The sequence below is a fragment of the Hoplias malabaricus genome, chromosome 12, assembly GCF_029633855.1.
Source record: "Hoplias malabaricus isolate fHopMal1 chromosome 12, fHopMal1.hap1, whole genome shotgun sequence".
NCBI lineage: Eukaryota > Metazoa > Chordata > Actinopteri > Characiformes > Erythrinidae > Hoplias > Hoplias malabaricus.
In genome coordinates, this window is record NC_089811.1 from 8,835,014 (window position 1) to 8,851,219 (window position 16,206).

General features: G+C 43.6%; 2 protein-coding genes across 4 annotated transcripts; both read left to right on the plus strand.

The window, feature by feature from the left end:
• The first annotated feature begins 285 nt into the window (after positions 1-285).
• On the plus strand, positions 286-8,982 carry gtpbp8 (GTP binding protein 8 (putative)). 3 transcript variants are annotated; one of them, XM_066686764.1, is made up of 7 exons: positions 286-446; positions 930-1,253; positions 2,461-2,559; positions 3,008-3,138; positions 3,396-3,495; positions 4,611-4,729; positions 8,881-8,982. In XM_066686764.1, the coding sequence occupies exons 2-7, from the start codon at positions 939-941 to the stop codon at positions 8,885-8,887; spliced, it is 771 nt and encodes a 256-aa protein (XP_066542861.1). In that variant the 5' UTR covers positions 286-446; positions 930-938; the 3' UTR covers positions 8,888-8,982. The 3 variants fall into 3 exon arrangements, with proteins under 3 accessions (XP_066542861.1, XP_066542860.1, XP_066542859.1); XM_066686763.1 differs by lacking the exon at positions 8,881-8,982 and adding an exon at positions 7,186-7,883 and having other exon boundaries at positions 286-486; XM_066686762.1 differs by lacking the exon at positions 8,881-8,982 and adding an exon at positions 7,186-7,883.
• slc10a2 (solute carrier family 10 member 2) lies at positions 8,918-16,167 on the plus strand. Its single transcript, XM_066686761.1, has 6 exons — positions 8,918-9,467; positions 9,871-9,989; positions 13,331-13,419; positions 13,637-13,812; positions 14,424-14,581; positions 15,236-16,167. The coding sequence occupies exons 1-6, from the start codon at positions 9,088-9,090 to the stop codon at positions 15,406-15,408; spliced, it is 1,095 nt and encodes a 364-aa protein (XP_066542858.1). The 5' UTR covers positions 8,918-9,087; the 3' UTR covers positions 15,409-16,167.
• The last annotated feature ends 39 nt before the right edge of the window (positions 16,168-16,206 follow it).

Consider the following 16,206-nt stretch of genomic DNA (forward strand, 5'->3'; position numbering starts at 1 on the left):
GTGTGTAGAGAGAGAGAGAAATACCATTGTTATCATGAAAAACATGTATCTCCAAAAATAGTAACTTTACATGAGAAGAAAAAAACTTAAATTCCAGGAGAGGTCAATATAAAAAAATTATATTGCAAGTAATATTGCGGAATAGTTCTATTTGTCATGCAAATTTCACACAGTGTGAAGCACAGCTGAGTTTATCTATGTAAATGTATACAGAGACATTTCTCAGGTCTCCAGAACCTTTCTTCTGCGCAAAGGTTCCCTGCCGGATTTATTAGAGTGGTACACCGGGTTTTCACCGGTGTTTACAGTTTGTATTTGTCTAAAACCTTTATTTTTTTCTCACAGCGGTACGTTTTGACCTCTCTGGACGTGTTTAAATGAGTAAAGAGAAACATTAAGAATAAAAGAATGTTGTGATTTTGGCCTTAAGCTCCAGCGCGGAGAGGGTAAGTCGGGGGCGAGGAGCAACCAATCACATTATCTCAGGTTCTTTAAAACGCTACTTTTATATATATACTTCTAGAACTAAATAAGACGTGAGAAAACTTAACAAGGCTTGGGAAAGAGATTTAACAGTCATTGCCCTGAATTATTTAATGTGCAATATTTAATTTATCCAGTACAAATAAACTGTAAAATATGATTCACAGAATTACATATAAATAAATTTTTCATGGGCACAACCCACATACTCAGCTCTGCTGCTCATCTCACAAATGCATGTTCCTTACAAACGTGGCACCATTTAATATGGAAATTAACAGGCTTTTCAACAGTATAGGATTCATTGCCAAGAAGCATTGTTACAAAAAAATAATAATAATAATCTACTAAACACAAATTTCCTTACTTTTTGTGCTGTGTTTATTTATTTATCTTTTTACAAGAATGTTACTTGTTTTACCATCAATACTTCACTTTTTCCACAGTTCTCCACCATGGTTGGCCGAGTTCTGTTGGGTCTGTGTTCTGTACCTGGACCTCGTTCTGTACGGAGAGTCCAGCAGCTGTCCTCTCTGAGGAATGCCGTTCTGCTGTCAGAAAGGAAGCGAAGGAGTCTTCTGTATCCGTTCTCTGAGCTGGAGACGCACCTTTCGCGGCAGGTCGATCAGGGATGTTTCCGGCTCTTTCAGCCCAGCATGGAGGAGCTGTTTATGGCAGAGAAAATCTTCACACCTTCACCCAGACATGACATTGTCTATTCTTCATCAGCCGTCCACATAGAACATATGCCTCAGCTCGCGCAGCCGGAGGTAGAGAGGGAGAGAGGGTTTTGTTGTATATACAGGAAAGGGATGAGATCTTTCTATCACCCACTGAACAAATCACCCGAGCTCTCATTATATTAACTGCTCATCACAATAACTATTAATTAATATTCATTCATTCATTCATTCATTATCTGTAAGCGCTTATCCAGTTCAGGGTCACGGTGGGTCCAGAGCCTACTTGGAATCATTGGGCACAAGGCGGGAATACACCCTGGAGGGGGCGCCAGTCCTTCACAGGGCAACACACACACACATTCACTCACACCTACGGACACTTTTGAGTCGTCAATCCACCTACCAACGTGTGTTTTTGGACTGTGGGAGGAAACTGGAGCACCCGGAGGAAACCCACGCAGACACTGGGAGAACACACCAACTCCTCACAGACAGTCACCCGGAGCGGGAATCGAACGCACAACTTCCAGGTCCCTGGAGCTGTGTGACTGCGACACTACCTGTTGCACCACCGTGCCGCTATTAATTAATAATAGTCCGTTAATCAATTTGGAAATTATTTTTAAAATATATTGAATCTAGGGCGGCACGGTGGTGCAGCAGGTGTGTCGCAGTCACACAGCTCCAGGGACCTGGAAGTTGTGCGTTCGATTCCCGCTCCGGGTGACTTGTGTGTTCTCCGGGTGCTCCAGTTTCCTTCCACAGTCCAAAAACACACGTTGGTAGGTGGATTGGTGACTCCGTAGTGTCCGTAGGTGTGAGTGTGTGAGTGAATGTGTGAGTGTGTGTGTTGCCCCGTGAAGGACTGGCGCCCCCTCCAGGGTGTATTCCCACCTTGCGCCCAATGATTCCAGGTAGACTCTGGACCCACCGCAACCCTGAACTGGATAAGGGTTACAGATAATGAATCTGCAGTTGATGGATTTGGAATCTGTGTATTTATAGTTGTGTGTGTGTGTGTATAAATATATAAATTTACTGATATTAACATTTACTGTTTATTTGTTGAATTTAATGTACTGGGAAAAAAACACAAATACAAAGTGCATATTAAATCCGCTTAATAAATTTGTTAAGTGGGTGTTTTTAAACTTTTGCAAATGGCTGATTTTAGTTTGGTCAAAAATACACAGCATATAATAAAAGCAAGCCAACACTGATTCATCAAAGCATGAATAATAATTTTTACCTGTGCCTGAATATTGATATTATTTTGTGTGTGTGTGAGCACCAGGTGTGTTTCATAGGCAGGAGTAACGTTGGGAAGTCTTCTCTCATTCGAGCTTTGTTCTCTCTTGCTCCAGACGTAGAAGTACGTGTCTCAAAAACGCCGGTGAGGAGATCAGTCCTTAAAAGGGTTCATATTCTGAATTTTTCTCTTATGACATTTACGAGAGCCGTTGCACCAAAAAGTGTCACGATTAAGTTTTATATGCTCTTAAAGGCTGATATTTGTGAATGACATATGTTCTGATTGGCTGCCATTACTGCACCTCATTGAGAAAGCTGTAACTTCACTGTGAATGGATAGGATTCTCTGCTGTCGGATCAGTATCAAGATATATACAGACATGACTCTCTTTTGACAAAAACATATTTATTAAAATAATATATAATACAAACGTCTAGTTATTTATAAGCTTGATTTTATAGGAATGATTTAATCATTGTTTATAAATGTCCACTGCGTCCACTTTTCTCATTTTAAGGCCCTTAATATACCTCTTGTTTTTATAATCACTGTTTCTCCTCCTCTGACTCTGTCTTTGTTCTAACTGTAGGGTCACACAAAGAAGCTGAATTTCTTCACTGTGGGGAGGGCTTTCACGCTGGTGGACATGCCTGGATACGGATACCGAGCTCCAAAGGACTTTGTGGAGATGGTGGAGCCGTATCTTCAGCAGAGACAGAAGTGAGAGACGAGTCTCTTATAATCAGTGAATCCAGATCCTTTAAGATACATGTGAACACAGGTTTTATATTCCCTGTGGAAACGTGTATCCCAAGTAGGACGCTCCAGTGCAGCTGCACACGAGTCAGTATCATGCATTGGCTTGAAGGGTGTAAAGCACCAGGACACTACCTCTCTGCTTCTCACATGGCAGAATGCTATCAAAACCTTACAGCAATGTACTAAAATCTAGTGTAAAGCCTTCCCTTTCTCCTCAGCCTTGTGAGGACGTTTCTGTTAGTGGACGGAGGGGCAGGACTGCAGAAACTGGACCTGGTTGCAGTGGAGATGTGTGAAGAGTTTGGTATCCCGTATGTGGTGAGTGGCTCTTTTGGTTCTGCACCTGCTGTTAACGGCCCACAGGGGGCAGCAATGTACAACAGTTTTCCTCATGGGTTCAGTCTTTTACGTTTCTGTAGGCCTTGCGTCGCTGTTGGTGTCTCTGTGTCTTTTAATAATGTTTGGAAAAGACTAAAAGCCTTACTCCAGCGTGTATCAAATCATGTTTGGAATCATGTTTTCCCTGCAGTTTTCACTCTTCCACCAACATGTAAAAAAAGTTTGGTTCCTGTTCAAGCACCAGATTTTCAACCGTTTGACTCATTTCTACCAACACAAATAGGCTGTGGAACAAAGAGTTGTTTTAAGCTGGAACCAAACAACAGAAAAGCTCAGAGACTTGAGTTCTGGTTAGCGGAGCTGGACGAGTCATTCGCCGGTGACAAGATGGGGGTTGGTTGGTTAACCAAAGAGAATCAACATTTTAATCCTGAACATAGGGTGACCAGACGTCCTCTTTTACCCGGAAATGTCCTCGTTTTTAGACTTAAAAAATGTCCGGCCGGAATTTCACAAACGTCCGGGATTTTGTTTTTCTAGAGCTTACACAGAACTTCGAGAAGTTTCGTTCACAAACTAGTCCCGCCCTCCCCTACTCCGATTGGTTCGCTTGAGTGAGAAGGGGGCGTGGTGAAGTAGCCTAACATTTTCTGATTGGACGGTCTGGCTCTAGAGCTACCGTTATTGGTCGATAACCTTCTCTGTAAACATTTAATTGGTCAGTCTGCACGTCAGTAGTCCTTGTTTACGTCAGGCAAAGTTCCTGTACCCACCCTCATCTGGAGAAGCTTTACCGAAACGTAAATGTAAGTTCTCGGATGAATTAAAAAAGAAATTCCCATGTTTTGTGTAACAAATAAAGGTGTAAAGGGCCTAAAAGCACACAGAGCTTCAGATAAACATACAACGGCAGCGAGGGGGCGTGACCTCACCCCCCCCCCCTCTTTTTCACCATTTTTTCGTGTCCTCTTTTTCGCCATCTCAGATCTGGTCACCCTACTGAACAGAAATCACTGAGAGGAAAGGGGCTGTGTGGTCAGTGTGTGCTGAGGAGAAAAGTGCAGTCTTAACTGAGTGCCTCTTTCTCATTGTAGTTTGTGGTGACAAAAATAGACCGAACTCGTCAGGGGCCTCTGCTGACACTCCTTCTGCAACTCCGTGACTTCATTAAAGACCAGACCAGCACCTGCTACGCTCAGCCCTTCATCGTGAGGTGTGAAACACGTGTATACACACACACACACACACACACACAGAGTAGCCTTCATTCATCAAAGTACCACAATCAAACCCCTGTCTGGTTCAAGAGCTTTTAAACCTCAGTGGAACAGTTTAACAACCTGAAAACATAGTTGAGTTGCTGTAAACAATAATCAATAACAGCCATAACAATAAGAACAGCAGCAGACACTAACACTAAAAATCTGTTCTAATGGGGCTTCTGTCCAAAACTGTTATTTTTCGATGTGCACAGAAACATAGGCTGCATCTCCTCCATATTCCACTGAAGCTGATTAATCAACTGCGCTTAGATCTCTGGCTTTTCCATATTGCGTGAATGATTCAAGAATCAGGCTTATCTTTATGGTACATATATGTTTTTACGTGTATTTTGTACTCTTTTTTTTCATACTTATCTTTTAATTTTATAATTGTGTTTATGAAAATATTAGTTTTAATGATTCTACCTCTTTGGAGCAGCAGCAGCGTCCACATTTCACTGCACTTCCGTTCCAGCTACAAAAGCATGTGACAAATAAAAATCTTCAATTCTGAACAGCAAATAGAAAGGTACCAAACCTGCTTCATTAGAAATATGTTTTACTATTCAGACGCACAGTAACCGAGCCTTTAAAGTCTGCAGAGGTGTGTTCACTGTATCTTCAATGTAACTTGACCAGGAGCTGTTCCACAATGCTGGATTTATGAGTTTGCAAAATAAGTAAACCATGGATTTGTGTGGTTGTCTTCTCAAAGTTGTCTAGCAAAATGGAGAAATCCCCCTGTGTGCAGTCCCCCCTAGGGCTATTCAAACTTTAGCACATTACATTTACTGTGCTGCTAAAAGCCCTTATAATCCCTATATTTATCCTATCAACAAAACATGGAATATGAGCAAGGATGCCTTAAAGTGTCATGGTCTGATCATTAAAGCTGACCTTGAGTGTTATCCTCAGTAGCATGTCTGACCCTGGGGTCATTCTGAGTTATAGGAAATGTGCTAAGTGGCACAGTTCTTCAAATGTATGACGTAAACACACTTCTATATGTATTTCATAATTAAAGTGTATTAATTCTGTGGGTTATACGCATCGACTGACCTCTAACCTGTTATTGGCTACTTCTTTATGGCAGAGATAGAGCTCTGGGAGATATGACAAAGTGTAAATGAGATCAGATAGCTGTCAGCTCAGTGATAAGATAAGATTGGATGATAGCACAAATACCCACACTCATTCTGACACCACAGCTTGTCATCCTAGGGTCATGGTCAGGAACCCCAAGCCTGAGGTGTGTCCCTGTAGGGAATACAGGAAGTCATATTTGCCAGATAAAGAAGTGATAAGACACATTCCAGCCTGCTACTTCAGAGTCGTATACCAGTAGCACACAGTGCACTGGAGTGCTGAGATATGGTCAGGGATCTTATCACTCTCTTTTCTCTCTCATATCATCTGATATCTGTTATTATATGTAATTATTTTCTTTTTTAATGCAGCACAGTGCACTGAAGTGAAAATGTCGTATGCCCCTTTTCTGCACAGTGGAACATATTTCTTAATGAAACATCTGTGACCTGCTTTGGTCAAGACCCCATAAGCCCCACAGCAGCATTCTCCCTGTCTAAACAGCCCTGTTCCCTGTTCAGAACGCCAGCTTTCAGCACCTGTTCCTTTAAATGATAATGAGCCGCTCACTGTTCACCCCGACCCTGAGCGCATAGCAGTGAGGAGCGAGGAGAATGTTCATTCGGTTCTTTCTTCTCCGTTCTTACTCAGTGCTCTTATTTCTCGTTGTCTGTTTTGCTGCTTTTAACCTTGTCTTTGTACTATCGCATAAAAGCAGGTCCAGCACTCTGATTGGACAGACTCAGACGAGGGGGCGGGGCATTACTAACATGTCTGCTCTTGAGGTCAGAAGCGGAGCAGGATCAGATGAGAATGGCTCGTTTTATCCCGTGTTTTCTGATGTAGACAGTGCACAGAAAACTGACGGGAAGTCTTGTTTCACAGTGTGTGGGTTGGTGTTCTCCAGATCCGCACATTTATGTGAACATGCACTAAACAAGGGAGAGTTCCAGGGCGCAGTAATTGTAACTCAAAGACTCTGATGGTGCCCTTGTCGAAGTGATGTAGTCCAGTGATTCTTTGGATCGATTAGCTAACTGCTAAGAACCTAAGTACTGTCACTTTGGCAATGTGTGGAACATAAGCACATCATCCCAGTGTTAGTGGAGGGCGTTCCATCACTCCACGCAACGCAGTCCTCCTAGCCCACACTTGATCCTGGACATGGGAAACACAATCTCATGTGCAGCTGCTTCAAATGTCCTTTTGTCAGTGCATTTCTAGAATAAAAATTTACAAGTGAGGATCCACTTAAAAGCTCATCCAGATGCTTCCTGCAGAGAATGTGTAATAATGGGCATTTCCCCCTCTCTCTCTCCAGTTCTATACAGTTCTCAGGAGTCCATCTCCTTAGATGCTTTATCGCGCATGTGACCAGAAACCTACAGCTGAGCTCCAAACCCACATGAGATGCTCAAGTGTCGACAGAAAACCTGAACACAGAGCTCTGGGGGTCTGGAGGACAGAAGTCCACCAGTCTGCGAGGAGAATGAGCTGCAGGGATGTTTGTGATGGCATGATGATGAAAGCAGATGCAGATGAAGCCCACGGGTGTATAGACAGAGTGTTTTTTTTAGAGATGGACTCATGCTTCTTGTGTGAATCATGTTGAACGTGTGAAATTTGAGCTGCTGCTCTGCTGTGTACATACCTCAGACATTCATAAAACAGCTGGGGCAACAACACCCTTATAACTTCAGCGTGAATAGGCGGAGCTAACCACCCACCCCCTCAAAAAATGTGTTACAGTCAGCAAATAAACAGTAGTTGTGTATTAAAATGTGTGGCCTTAACCACTTTATTTATGTGTGCTGTAGATGTGGGTAATTGTGTTTCATTCATTTTGTGTAACCACTTCAAACACAGGGTCTCTCACTCACACCTGTGGACAGTTTCACAGCCAATCCACCTACCAATGTGTGTGTTTGGACTGTGGGAGGAAACCCATACTCACCCAGTCACTCACGCACCCCACGTCTCAAAGGTAGTGACCCAGAGAATGCCCCCCCCCCCAAGACCCTGCAATACTCAATTAAAACATGTGTAAAATGAACATACTTCAAATGCTGTCTATTTCTTTTTCTCTGAGTGTTTATTTTCTCCTGCTCCACGTCCTTTCAGACCCAGTGAGATGTTCTTCTCAGAGTGGAATGATGTGCACAAAGGGCACTCAAACATAAAAGATTTAAAGCAACACTAGGTAATATTTGTACCTTAACATTACAGCCTCAAAATCATTGTGATACTCCGCTGTAATAGGGAGAATCGAGCCTCTGTCATTGTTACACTCAAGTTACAGAAACTGAACTATGTAATTTGGAGGAGGGTAGGTAACCACTCTGCAACTGTAGAGGGAGCTTAGAAGCAAAAACACCAAATCTTACCTAGTGTTGCTTTAAATGTTAAGTGGTTTGGACAAGTTTCTTCTTTAGATATCTATATTATTTTTGAAGTTTTGTTTATTTTTCCTCCTCTGTTCTCTTCCTACGTCTTCAGAAAATGTTTTTTACTGTTCAATGTTTTACAGTGGTTTTAACTCCACTTCCGAACTTTGCACTTTCTTTCTCCAGCTCCCATTGCAGCAATTTGGTTTTTAAACTTTAACTGAGCCTCTGAGTTGAGGAGTGAGCCTTGTTCAGTGGCTGAGCTCCATCCGTGAGCTTTACAGTTAATGACCATTGTCTTTTTTACAGTCCCTGTTCAGTTCTGGCGCTCACAGCAGGTAAGCATGGTAAACAATGGCTGAGATGGAGGAGGACGTGGGTGAGGATGATGGTGGTGATGAAAGTGGTGTTGGTGCACTGCCATGCCTTGGTAAAAGTAGTAAAAGGGGCATGCCAAGGTGTAATAAAAGTACAAGGTAGTGCAATCAGGATTTATTGTACCCAAAGCTGAAACAATGGCATTTTCTTACTACCTTTACATGCTCTACGTGTTTGGACGCTGACCCCATAAAAACGTTTGTTGCAGGTTAATTTTTCATCCATTTTTTGACTCATTTTATGTGCCCTTGCAGGTATTAAAAGTTGAGGAACCCGTCAGAAGTCTCTGTGCACGTCTCATCACCCGAGAAGTAGTAGTGAGAGAAACAGAAGAAAAAAACGGGCTGCAACATCAGGATCTTCTCCATAACCCCAACTTATTCTGGAATATACGTTTAATCAAGGCATTGGTCGATTAATCAAACTCTTCTAGCCGTCTTTCCCTCATTATATCCACCACCATGGAGACAGAAGAGCCCACGTGCCATCCCAATGCCACCATCTGTGTTGGGACGTCCTGCTTGGTCCCGGAGAGCAACTTCAATGCCATCCTCAGCCTGATCCTCAGCACGGTGCTGACCATCATGCTGGCCATGGTGATGTTTGCGATGGGCTGCACCGTGGAAGCCCCAAAGCTGTGGGCACACATCCGCCGGCCCTGGGGCATTTTCATCGGCTTCCTGTGCCAGTTTGGCATTATGCCCTTCACTGCCTTCGCGCTCTCGCTGGCCTTCCAGGTGCTGCCCGTCCAGGCCGTGGTCATCATGATCATGGGCTGCTGCCCGGGCGGCTCCAGCTCTAACGTCATCGCCTTCTGGCTCGACGGAGACATGGACCTCAGGTGAGAGCCCCTCCGTCTCCAGCGTTCAAAAGAGTGTTAACAGTGAAGGTTATAGTAATATAGTCTTAGATATGGAACTCCGGGGTCCTGGGTTTGAATCTCGACTGGAGTGAATGTGCGAGTGGGAAGGAATGGCACACACGCATTTGCAATGTTGTACCTTCACAGGAGATAGCAGAACTGTTCATTAATTTTAAAGTAACTAAATGTAAAGAGACTGTTTCCTTTGGACAGGGACAGCCCTGCTTAGCCCTGGTTAACGGGATTTAAGCTGGTCCTTGCTGTTACTTAGTGGGAAAGATTTTAGAAACCTATGAGTAGAATTGTGTGTGTGTCTTGATTTAATCAGGCGTCCTGCCTCATGCTGATTAATACCTGTATATTACTTGTTTGTCTCCTGCAGTATCAGCATGACGACCTGCTCCTCTATCCTGGCCTTGGGGATGATGCCCCTTTGTCTCCTCATCTACACATCAGTGTGGACCTCAGCGGACACCATCCAGATTCCCTATGAAAGCATTGGTGAGGCATGCTCTGCTATCTCTCCAATAACAATACCACCTTAACACAGACTGCAGGGCATTTCTTTGATTTTCCGTCTGTGTAAACACGGCCAAATCTGAAGGAGGATGTTCTCTAACTGCAGAGTTAATGGCATATATTTCACACTTCATTTCACTGTGATGGCACCCTCTGGGATTCAGTCTGTGGAACAGATGTATTAACTTATATATAATCATTTACCAGAGAGTGAGTGTTTAACTTGATTTATGTTGCAGTTACGTGGATCACGTGGCGTCTCCAAGTGCACTTCTGTCTTTAAACTTAGCCACAGTGAACTTACTAGGTGTTCTGTGTCCTTTACGCATAATTGGTTCATAAATCTCTCCACGGTGCCAAACCAACCTCGAGTATTTTCTTTAGCATCAAACACCTTGTTAATGTTGAATCACTTTCAGCAGAAAGGATATCACACGATTCAGCGCATAACTCAAATACAGTGTTAAAGAGTCGAGGCATGTCCTTTTCGTTGAATATTTACGATTCCAAAATCATAAGTACAAAAACGTATAAAAGAATGTTTGAATGTTAGAATAAAAATGATAAAACTACATATAAGTTGCCCCTAGAACACTGTCTCTAACGGGAGCAGTGGACCTTGGAAACCAAAACAACGACGGCGGTAACGTTAAGCATTGTTTACTTATCGTATCTTGGCGTGTTGTTGTTGTTTGGGACTGAACACAGCTCCGTCATCAGTTCAGACAGATCAGTAGAGTTTGTTCCTTTCTTGTTGCAGTGTCCAGCTCTCGCTGGATTCTTTCATTAGCCACCAATCCACTGATTCTTCAAAAGACTACGTCTGCTGTTGTGAATCAGATAAAAACAAATGTGATCTCTGCTGTAGCTGGAGATTTTACAGATGGAGAGTTAGTGCTGGTCGTCTGCGTTAAGTGGCGTAGAGTGATGACTCTTTTTGGACAATCAGAGCTTTGCAACGTTTACACGTCATGGTTTAGTCCCGACTTGGCTCGCTATGAACCACGAGAGAGCAGAGACTTAAAAAATAAAATAAAATAAAATAAATAAATAAATAAAAAACATTTTCAGGACCAGGACCAGATGTACCTGATTGAGAAGTAGTAAAAGCAGAGACCAGTAGTGTAGTGTGGTGTAGTGTATGAAACCTGCAGTGGAAGGTGTCATTAGAGCATTTCATGAAACCCTTCGTGGTGCCATTGAAAGAAACAGTTGCGCTTTGGAATCAAACACAATGGCACCTGGCAATCAGCAGGAGCTTTCATTTTTTTGTCTTGTTTCTTACACAGTTCACAGATCCTTCTACCAATTCTAGGGTCTTCTGAGAAGAACAGAGGGTAGCACTCGTCACCTTTAGTGGGCTGTTGCTGAGCTCGCTGGGTGGACAAATCTGTCACAAGGATCTCTCTGAATTGTTTCTGTGTGAGTCTGGGTCGGACACCTTTGCCATTTCTGAGTGCAGAATGAAACTGTTCACCACAGTGACATCAATGAAGTGGTAAAAAAAGGTCTTGTACCACTTCATAGTCTTGAGAAGGACCCCCCATGTTCTCATTGTAATCGTTGACTGCGCAAGGGATCGGGACATGCGTCACCTTTCAGACGCCTTCCTCATCTTTCACTCTCCTTTCCACCTTGTCCCCACTGTATGCCTTGTGTATGGTGCTGCACATGATCACCTCTCTGCTGCCCATCCACTCGACGAAGAGCAGCTTGCCGCGTCTGTGCCAGCGGATCATGCCCCTCTGTGCGTTTCTGGGCATGTCATGACGCATCCCCTCCGTAAATTCCAGCCTGTTTATGCGGATAGTGCCACACACCAGAGTTTTTGCAGCGTACATATCCAAAAACAGCTTAGGGCTTGTGTGGAAATTGTCCACGTAGAGTTTGTAACCATTACCAAGCATAGGGTGATTCATAAGTTTGGTGACAGAGTTGAAACTCAGCCCTTTGCTCCTCTTCAGACCCATCTTGCCTTCGTACACAAAAAAGTTCCATGTATACCCAGTAGAGAGTCTGCGGGCACAAACAGTTTGTAGCCCCATTTTGTCGGTTTATTTTTCACGTACTGTTTAAGGCAGGTACGAGCCTCTGAAGCCACCATCTGTTCATCCACAGACACCTCTCTGTTGGGTTGGAAGTAAGTCTGGCATGCGGATAAAATGTCTGTGTACAACGGCTTTATCACTAAGAGTCGATCATATTCCAGGGTTCCTTTTTTCTGCAGGTTCTCCTCATATTTTTTGGGATCACAAAGGTGGAGATTCCAAGTTATGCTCAGAAAACGATTCTTGGACATGACCGAGGTGGGAAAAGGCAAACTGTAAATACTCTTCCTGCTCCAGTAGTCATTGAAAGTTTTGAGGACGTTCAAACCCGTGTATATGACGAGGCCTGTGTAGCCATACATCTCTTCCAATGTCACAAGAACCCAACTGAATTTTTTTCCAGCCTGCGCCTGCTTCTCTGCGTAGGAGTTAGTGCTGTGAACAATCGTACTGACCACAGTCGTGGACATAAACAACTGGAATAACTGCAGGGGTGTGTAGACTGACGTTTTGATGCATTGGGGGCCTGGAGGTCGCTTCGGTTGAAAGTCGATTTGAGGAGGGGCTTCATCTTCCTTCGAGAGGTCATACCATGTGTCCTCATCATCATTCGATGACGAGCGGGACTTTTTTGAAGCTGATGCTCTGACTGTAATTGACTCAGAAGCCGAGATTTCTCCGCGTCTGATTGGCCCAAACCCTCGGGGGTTGGGGGTCAAAGGGAACGGTAGCTCTACAGTCAGACCGTCCAATCCGAAAATTTTAGGCTACTTCACCGCGCCCCCTTCTCACTCAAGCGAACCAATCGGAGTAGGGGAGGGCGGGACTAGTTTGTGAACGAAACTTCTCGAAACTATATGTAAGCTCGTTTGTGAAAATCCACCCGGACACTTTTTTAAGTCTAAAAATGAGGACATTTCCAGGTAAAAGAGGACGTCTGGTCACCCTAGAATCACCCATATTCCACTGCGACACCGTGAAACCAATTTACTCACTGTCCACACAGGAGCACTTTTGTACTGTCTTCTACAAATACAGAATGCAGTCCAGCTTTTGCTCTGCATACTTTATTAGCCCCTTCCCCCTGTTCTTCAACTCTCAGGTGGTGGATCATTCTCAGTGCTGCAGTGACACTGTTTTAAGGCCCTGTAATGACACTTGTATTATGTTCCTTTGATGTGGTTCTGACATTGTTCTAATGTTCTTCTGATGTTTTTTTTAAATGTTCCTCTGATATTTCTCTGATGTTCTTCTAATGTTCCTCCTGACCTCCAGGTATTACTCTGGTGTCTTTGCTGGTGCCAGTCAGTGTGGGGATGTTCGTCAAACACCGGTGGCCCAAAGTGGCCAAAAAAATCCTGAAAGTGAGTTGGTGTCCACACACATCAAATCAACTCTGATAAAGGGGAACTCCACGTGGTTTTAAAGTTTGAACTCATTCACAGTGGTATAGTGTGAACTGTTTAATTGTAGAGTTTGTTGAGTGTGTTTTCACTGGGCTCTGATTCTCCAACCACTTTATGTGTGAAACATAAACATACTCATACACAGTGTTTCAGTGGGTTTGTTCCTTGTCTGTAGGTGGGATCTGTCATGGGCGTCCTGCTGATCGTGGTCATCGCGGTGGTGGGGGGTGTTCTGTATCAGTCGTCCTGGACCATCTCTCCCTCTCTCTGGATCATCGGAGCCATTTATCCGCTCATTGGCTATGGTCTGGGCTTTCTGCTCGCTCGGTTCGTGGGGCAACCGTGGCACAGGTACGACATTCATATACAACTCCAAACAGCAGTCAGTGTCCGGAATGACTCCCTATTCCCTATATGATTCACTATATAGTGCACTATTGTAGGGAACTGAATGATTTTGGACACAACCTCATGTGGGTGATTGCTATCTACTAGTGTACATGTGTTGTACATTGCTTTTTGCAGTGCATTGTGGGATTATTTGAGTGCACTCTTTTCAGACACCACTACAAAATGGTGGAACCCCAAAATAGTGCACTTTTGTAGTGAATAATGACATGTTCAGTTCTTATCTCTTCATATAATTCATTCATTCATTGTCTGTAAGTGCTTATCCAATTCAGGGTTGAAGCGGGTCCACAGCCTACCCACAATCACTGGACGCAGTTCAGGAACACACCCTGGAGGAGGCGCCAGTCCTTCAAAGGGCAACACACACTCACACATTCATTCACACCTATGGACACATTTGAGTCGCCAATCCACCTACCAATGTGTGTGATTTTGGAGCAGGAAGCTGCTTCAGAATTATTGTGATGATTCACTTACAGATTCCAGATCTAAAAATATCAGACTTTAGCCCTTTATTCCTATTGAAAACTGGCATGTGTGTGTGTTGTCAGATGCCGCACCATTGCTCTGGAGACAGGTTTCCAGAACTCTCAGCTCTGCAGCACCATCGTCCAGCTCTCGTTCTCTCCTGAGGAGCTGGAGATCATGTTCTCCTTCCCTTTGATCTACAGCATCTTCCAGCTGGTGTTGGCCATCATGTTGGTCGCAAGTGAGTAGCATTTTTAAAGGGCTGGCGTTTTCTGCTGTGATGAATTTCATGAATTTGTCTTTTAAAGACTCGACTGCTGCAGTGCACCTCTTTACCTGTATACGTCTCTGAACGCCTGACTGATAATGTTCCAAATGTTTTAGGATCATCCACGGGAACGTGCTGGCGGTAAAGTCAGGCATTGTTTACTCATTGTGTATTCGCGTGTTTCATTGGCCACTGCCAAGGACCATTTGAACTTCTTCAAAACCCCTCGGGGGGAATGTTACGAGTCGGATAAAAACAAATGTGAAAGCTGCTGTAACTTCAGAGATTTTACAAGTGGCGAGTTTGTGCTGGAGCTCTGCATTTTGTGGAGATTGACGGGTCTCTCCGGCCAATTGGCGCTCTGCAGGGTTTACATGTCACATTCAGTATCTCCTCGACTCGGTTGGAACTGTAAGCGAGCAGGGACTGAAAAACGTACCTGGTTCCAGGTCCAGAACCAGATTTGGGCAGTGGAGTCATGTCATTTCCATGCAGTGGAAAAGCATAATCAGTGTTTAAAAATTATAAACAACGTATCGTCCAAAGAAATGCATGTATCTCCAAAATAGTGTACATGATTTCTGTGTTTTATACAAAGCCAATGTAAGTCTGTCTCAATGTTTTCAGGTTATCAGCTGTATAAGCGTCACTGTCGGCGGAGTGGTCCTGAGGTGGACAGTGAGAACGGAGCAGCCACCATCATCTCCAGTAAAACAATGCCAGATTATGCCCTGGACAATGGCGGCTTTGAGTGCGACGAGAACGGAAACAACGACAAAGGCAAAATGACTCAGCTGTGAGTCCGCCTTTAACCCTGCCCCCTAACTCTGAGCTCTTTTAAAGACACTGGCCGGGTGCACTGCCCCTCTGTGACTGGAGGAATGAACTGCAGGTCCAAGTATATTTTTTTTATTTATTACGTGTCTTTGCACACGGTATGTCCAGATGTTTCCTTATAACAAGTGAATTCACACGTGTACACACACAGCCAGCAGATCAGGGTGTTGTGAAGCAGCTGCATATTGCCCAATGCCAAGGGGTGTACATCCCTCAGCACAAGGCTGTGGAGCTGGGTAAATGTGTTAATTTACATCTTCACAATGAACAAAATAATTAAACATCACTAACTGACCTCATTCTCTTAGCTGAGTGCCATCAAAGCCACACAGAAAATGTTCCATGTACTAAAACCTTTACACCCAACCTGAGTTCAAAACACAGTTTGACAGAGACACACACCACTGAGCACTAATCTGCGCCCTTAAAACGAACAAAATCACGGGATTATTACTGTATTATTTAACACCAGTTTCAAGATGAGTTTCCGCTTCATTGTACACACAGTGAAGTGTGTGTGTGGACCCTAGAAGGACAAAAGACGACTGTGGACACCAGTGAACATCTGGGATATTTAAGATATGAATAATGAGCATTGTTTTGTTTATAATTAAGTATATTTATGTTTTAATTGCCATTTTTCTAAACTGCTGTACTGCATTTTGAAACATGAACCTATTTTTAATATTTATGACGTTAAATGAAAATAAATCTTGCACTGTAAACACAGCATTGTTAATTGTTTATTTAATGTTCATATT

Excerpts from the sequence above, each read along its gene's own strand:
- gtpbp8 (XM_066686763.1), top strand. The coding sequence starts at position 939 with ATGGTTGGCCGAGTTCTGTTGGGTCTGTGTTCTGTACCTGGACCTCGT. Across the intron at positions 2,560-3,007 it reads TACGTGTCTCAAAAACGCCG|GGTCACACAAAGAAGCTGAA; the intron begins GTGAGGAGATCA and ends TTCTAACTGTAG. Across the intron at positions 3,139-3,395 it reads TATCTTCAGCAGAGACAGAA|CCTTGTGAGGACGTTTCTGT; the intron begins GTGAGAGACGAG and ends CTTTCTCCTCAG.
- slc10a2 (XM_066686761.1), top strand. The coding sequence starts at position 9,088 with ATGGAGACAGAAGAGCCCACGTGCCATCCCAATGCCACCATCTGTGTT. Across the intron at positions 9,990-13,330 it reads GATTCCCTATGAAAGCATTG|GTATTACTCTGGTGTCTTTG; the intron begins GTGAGGCATGCT and ends CCTGACCTCCAG. Across the intron at positions 13,420-13,636 it reads TGGCCAAAAAAATCCTGAAA|GTGGGATCTGTCATGGGCGT; the intron begins GTGAGTTGGTGT and ends CCTTGTCTGTAG.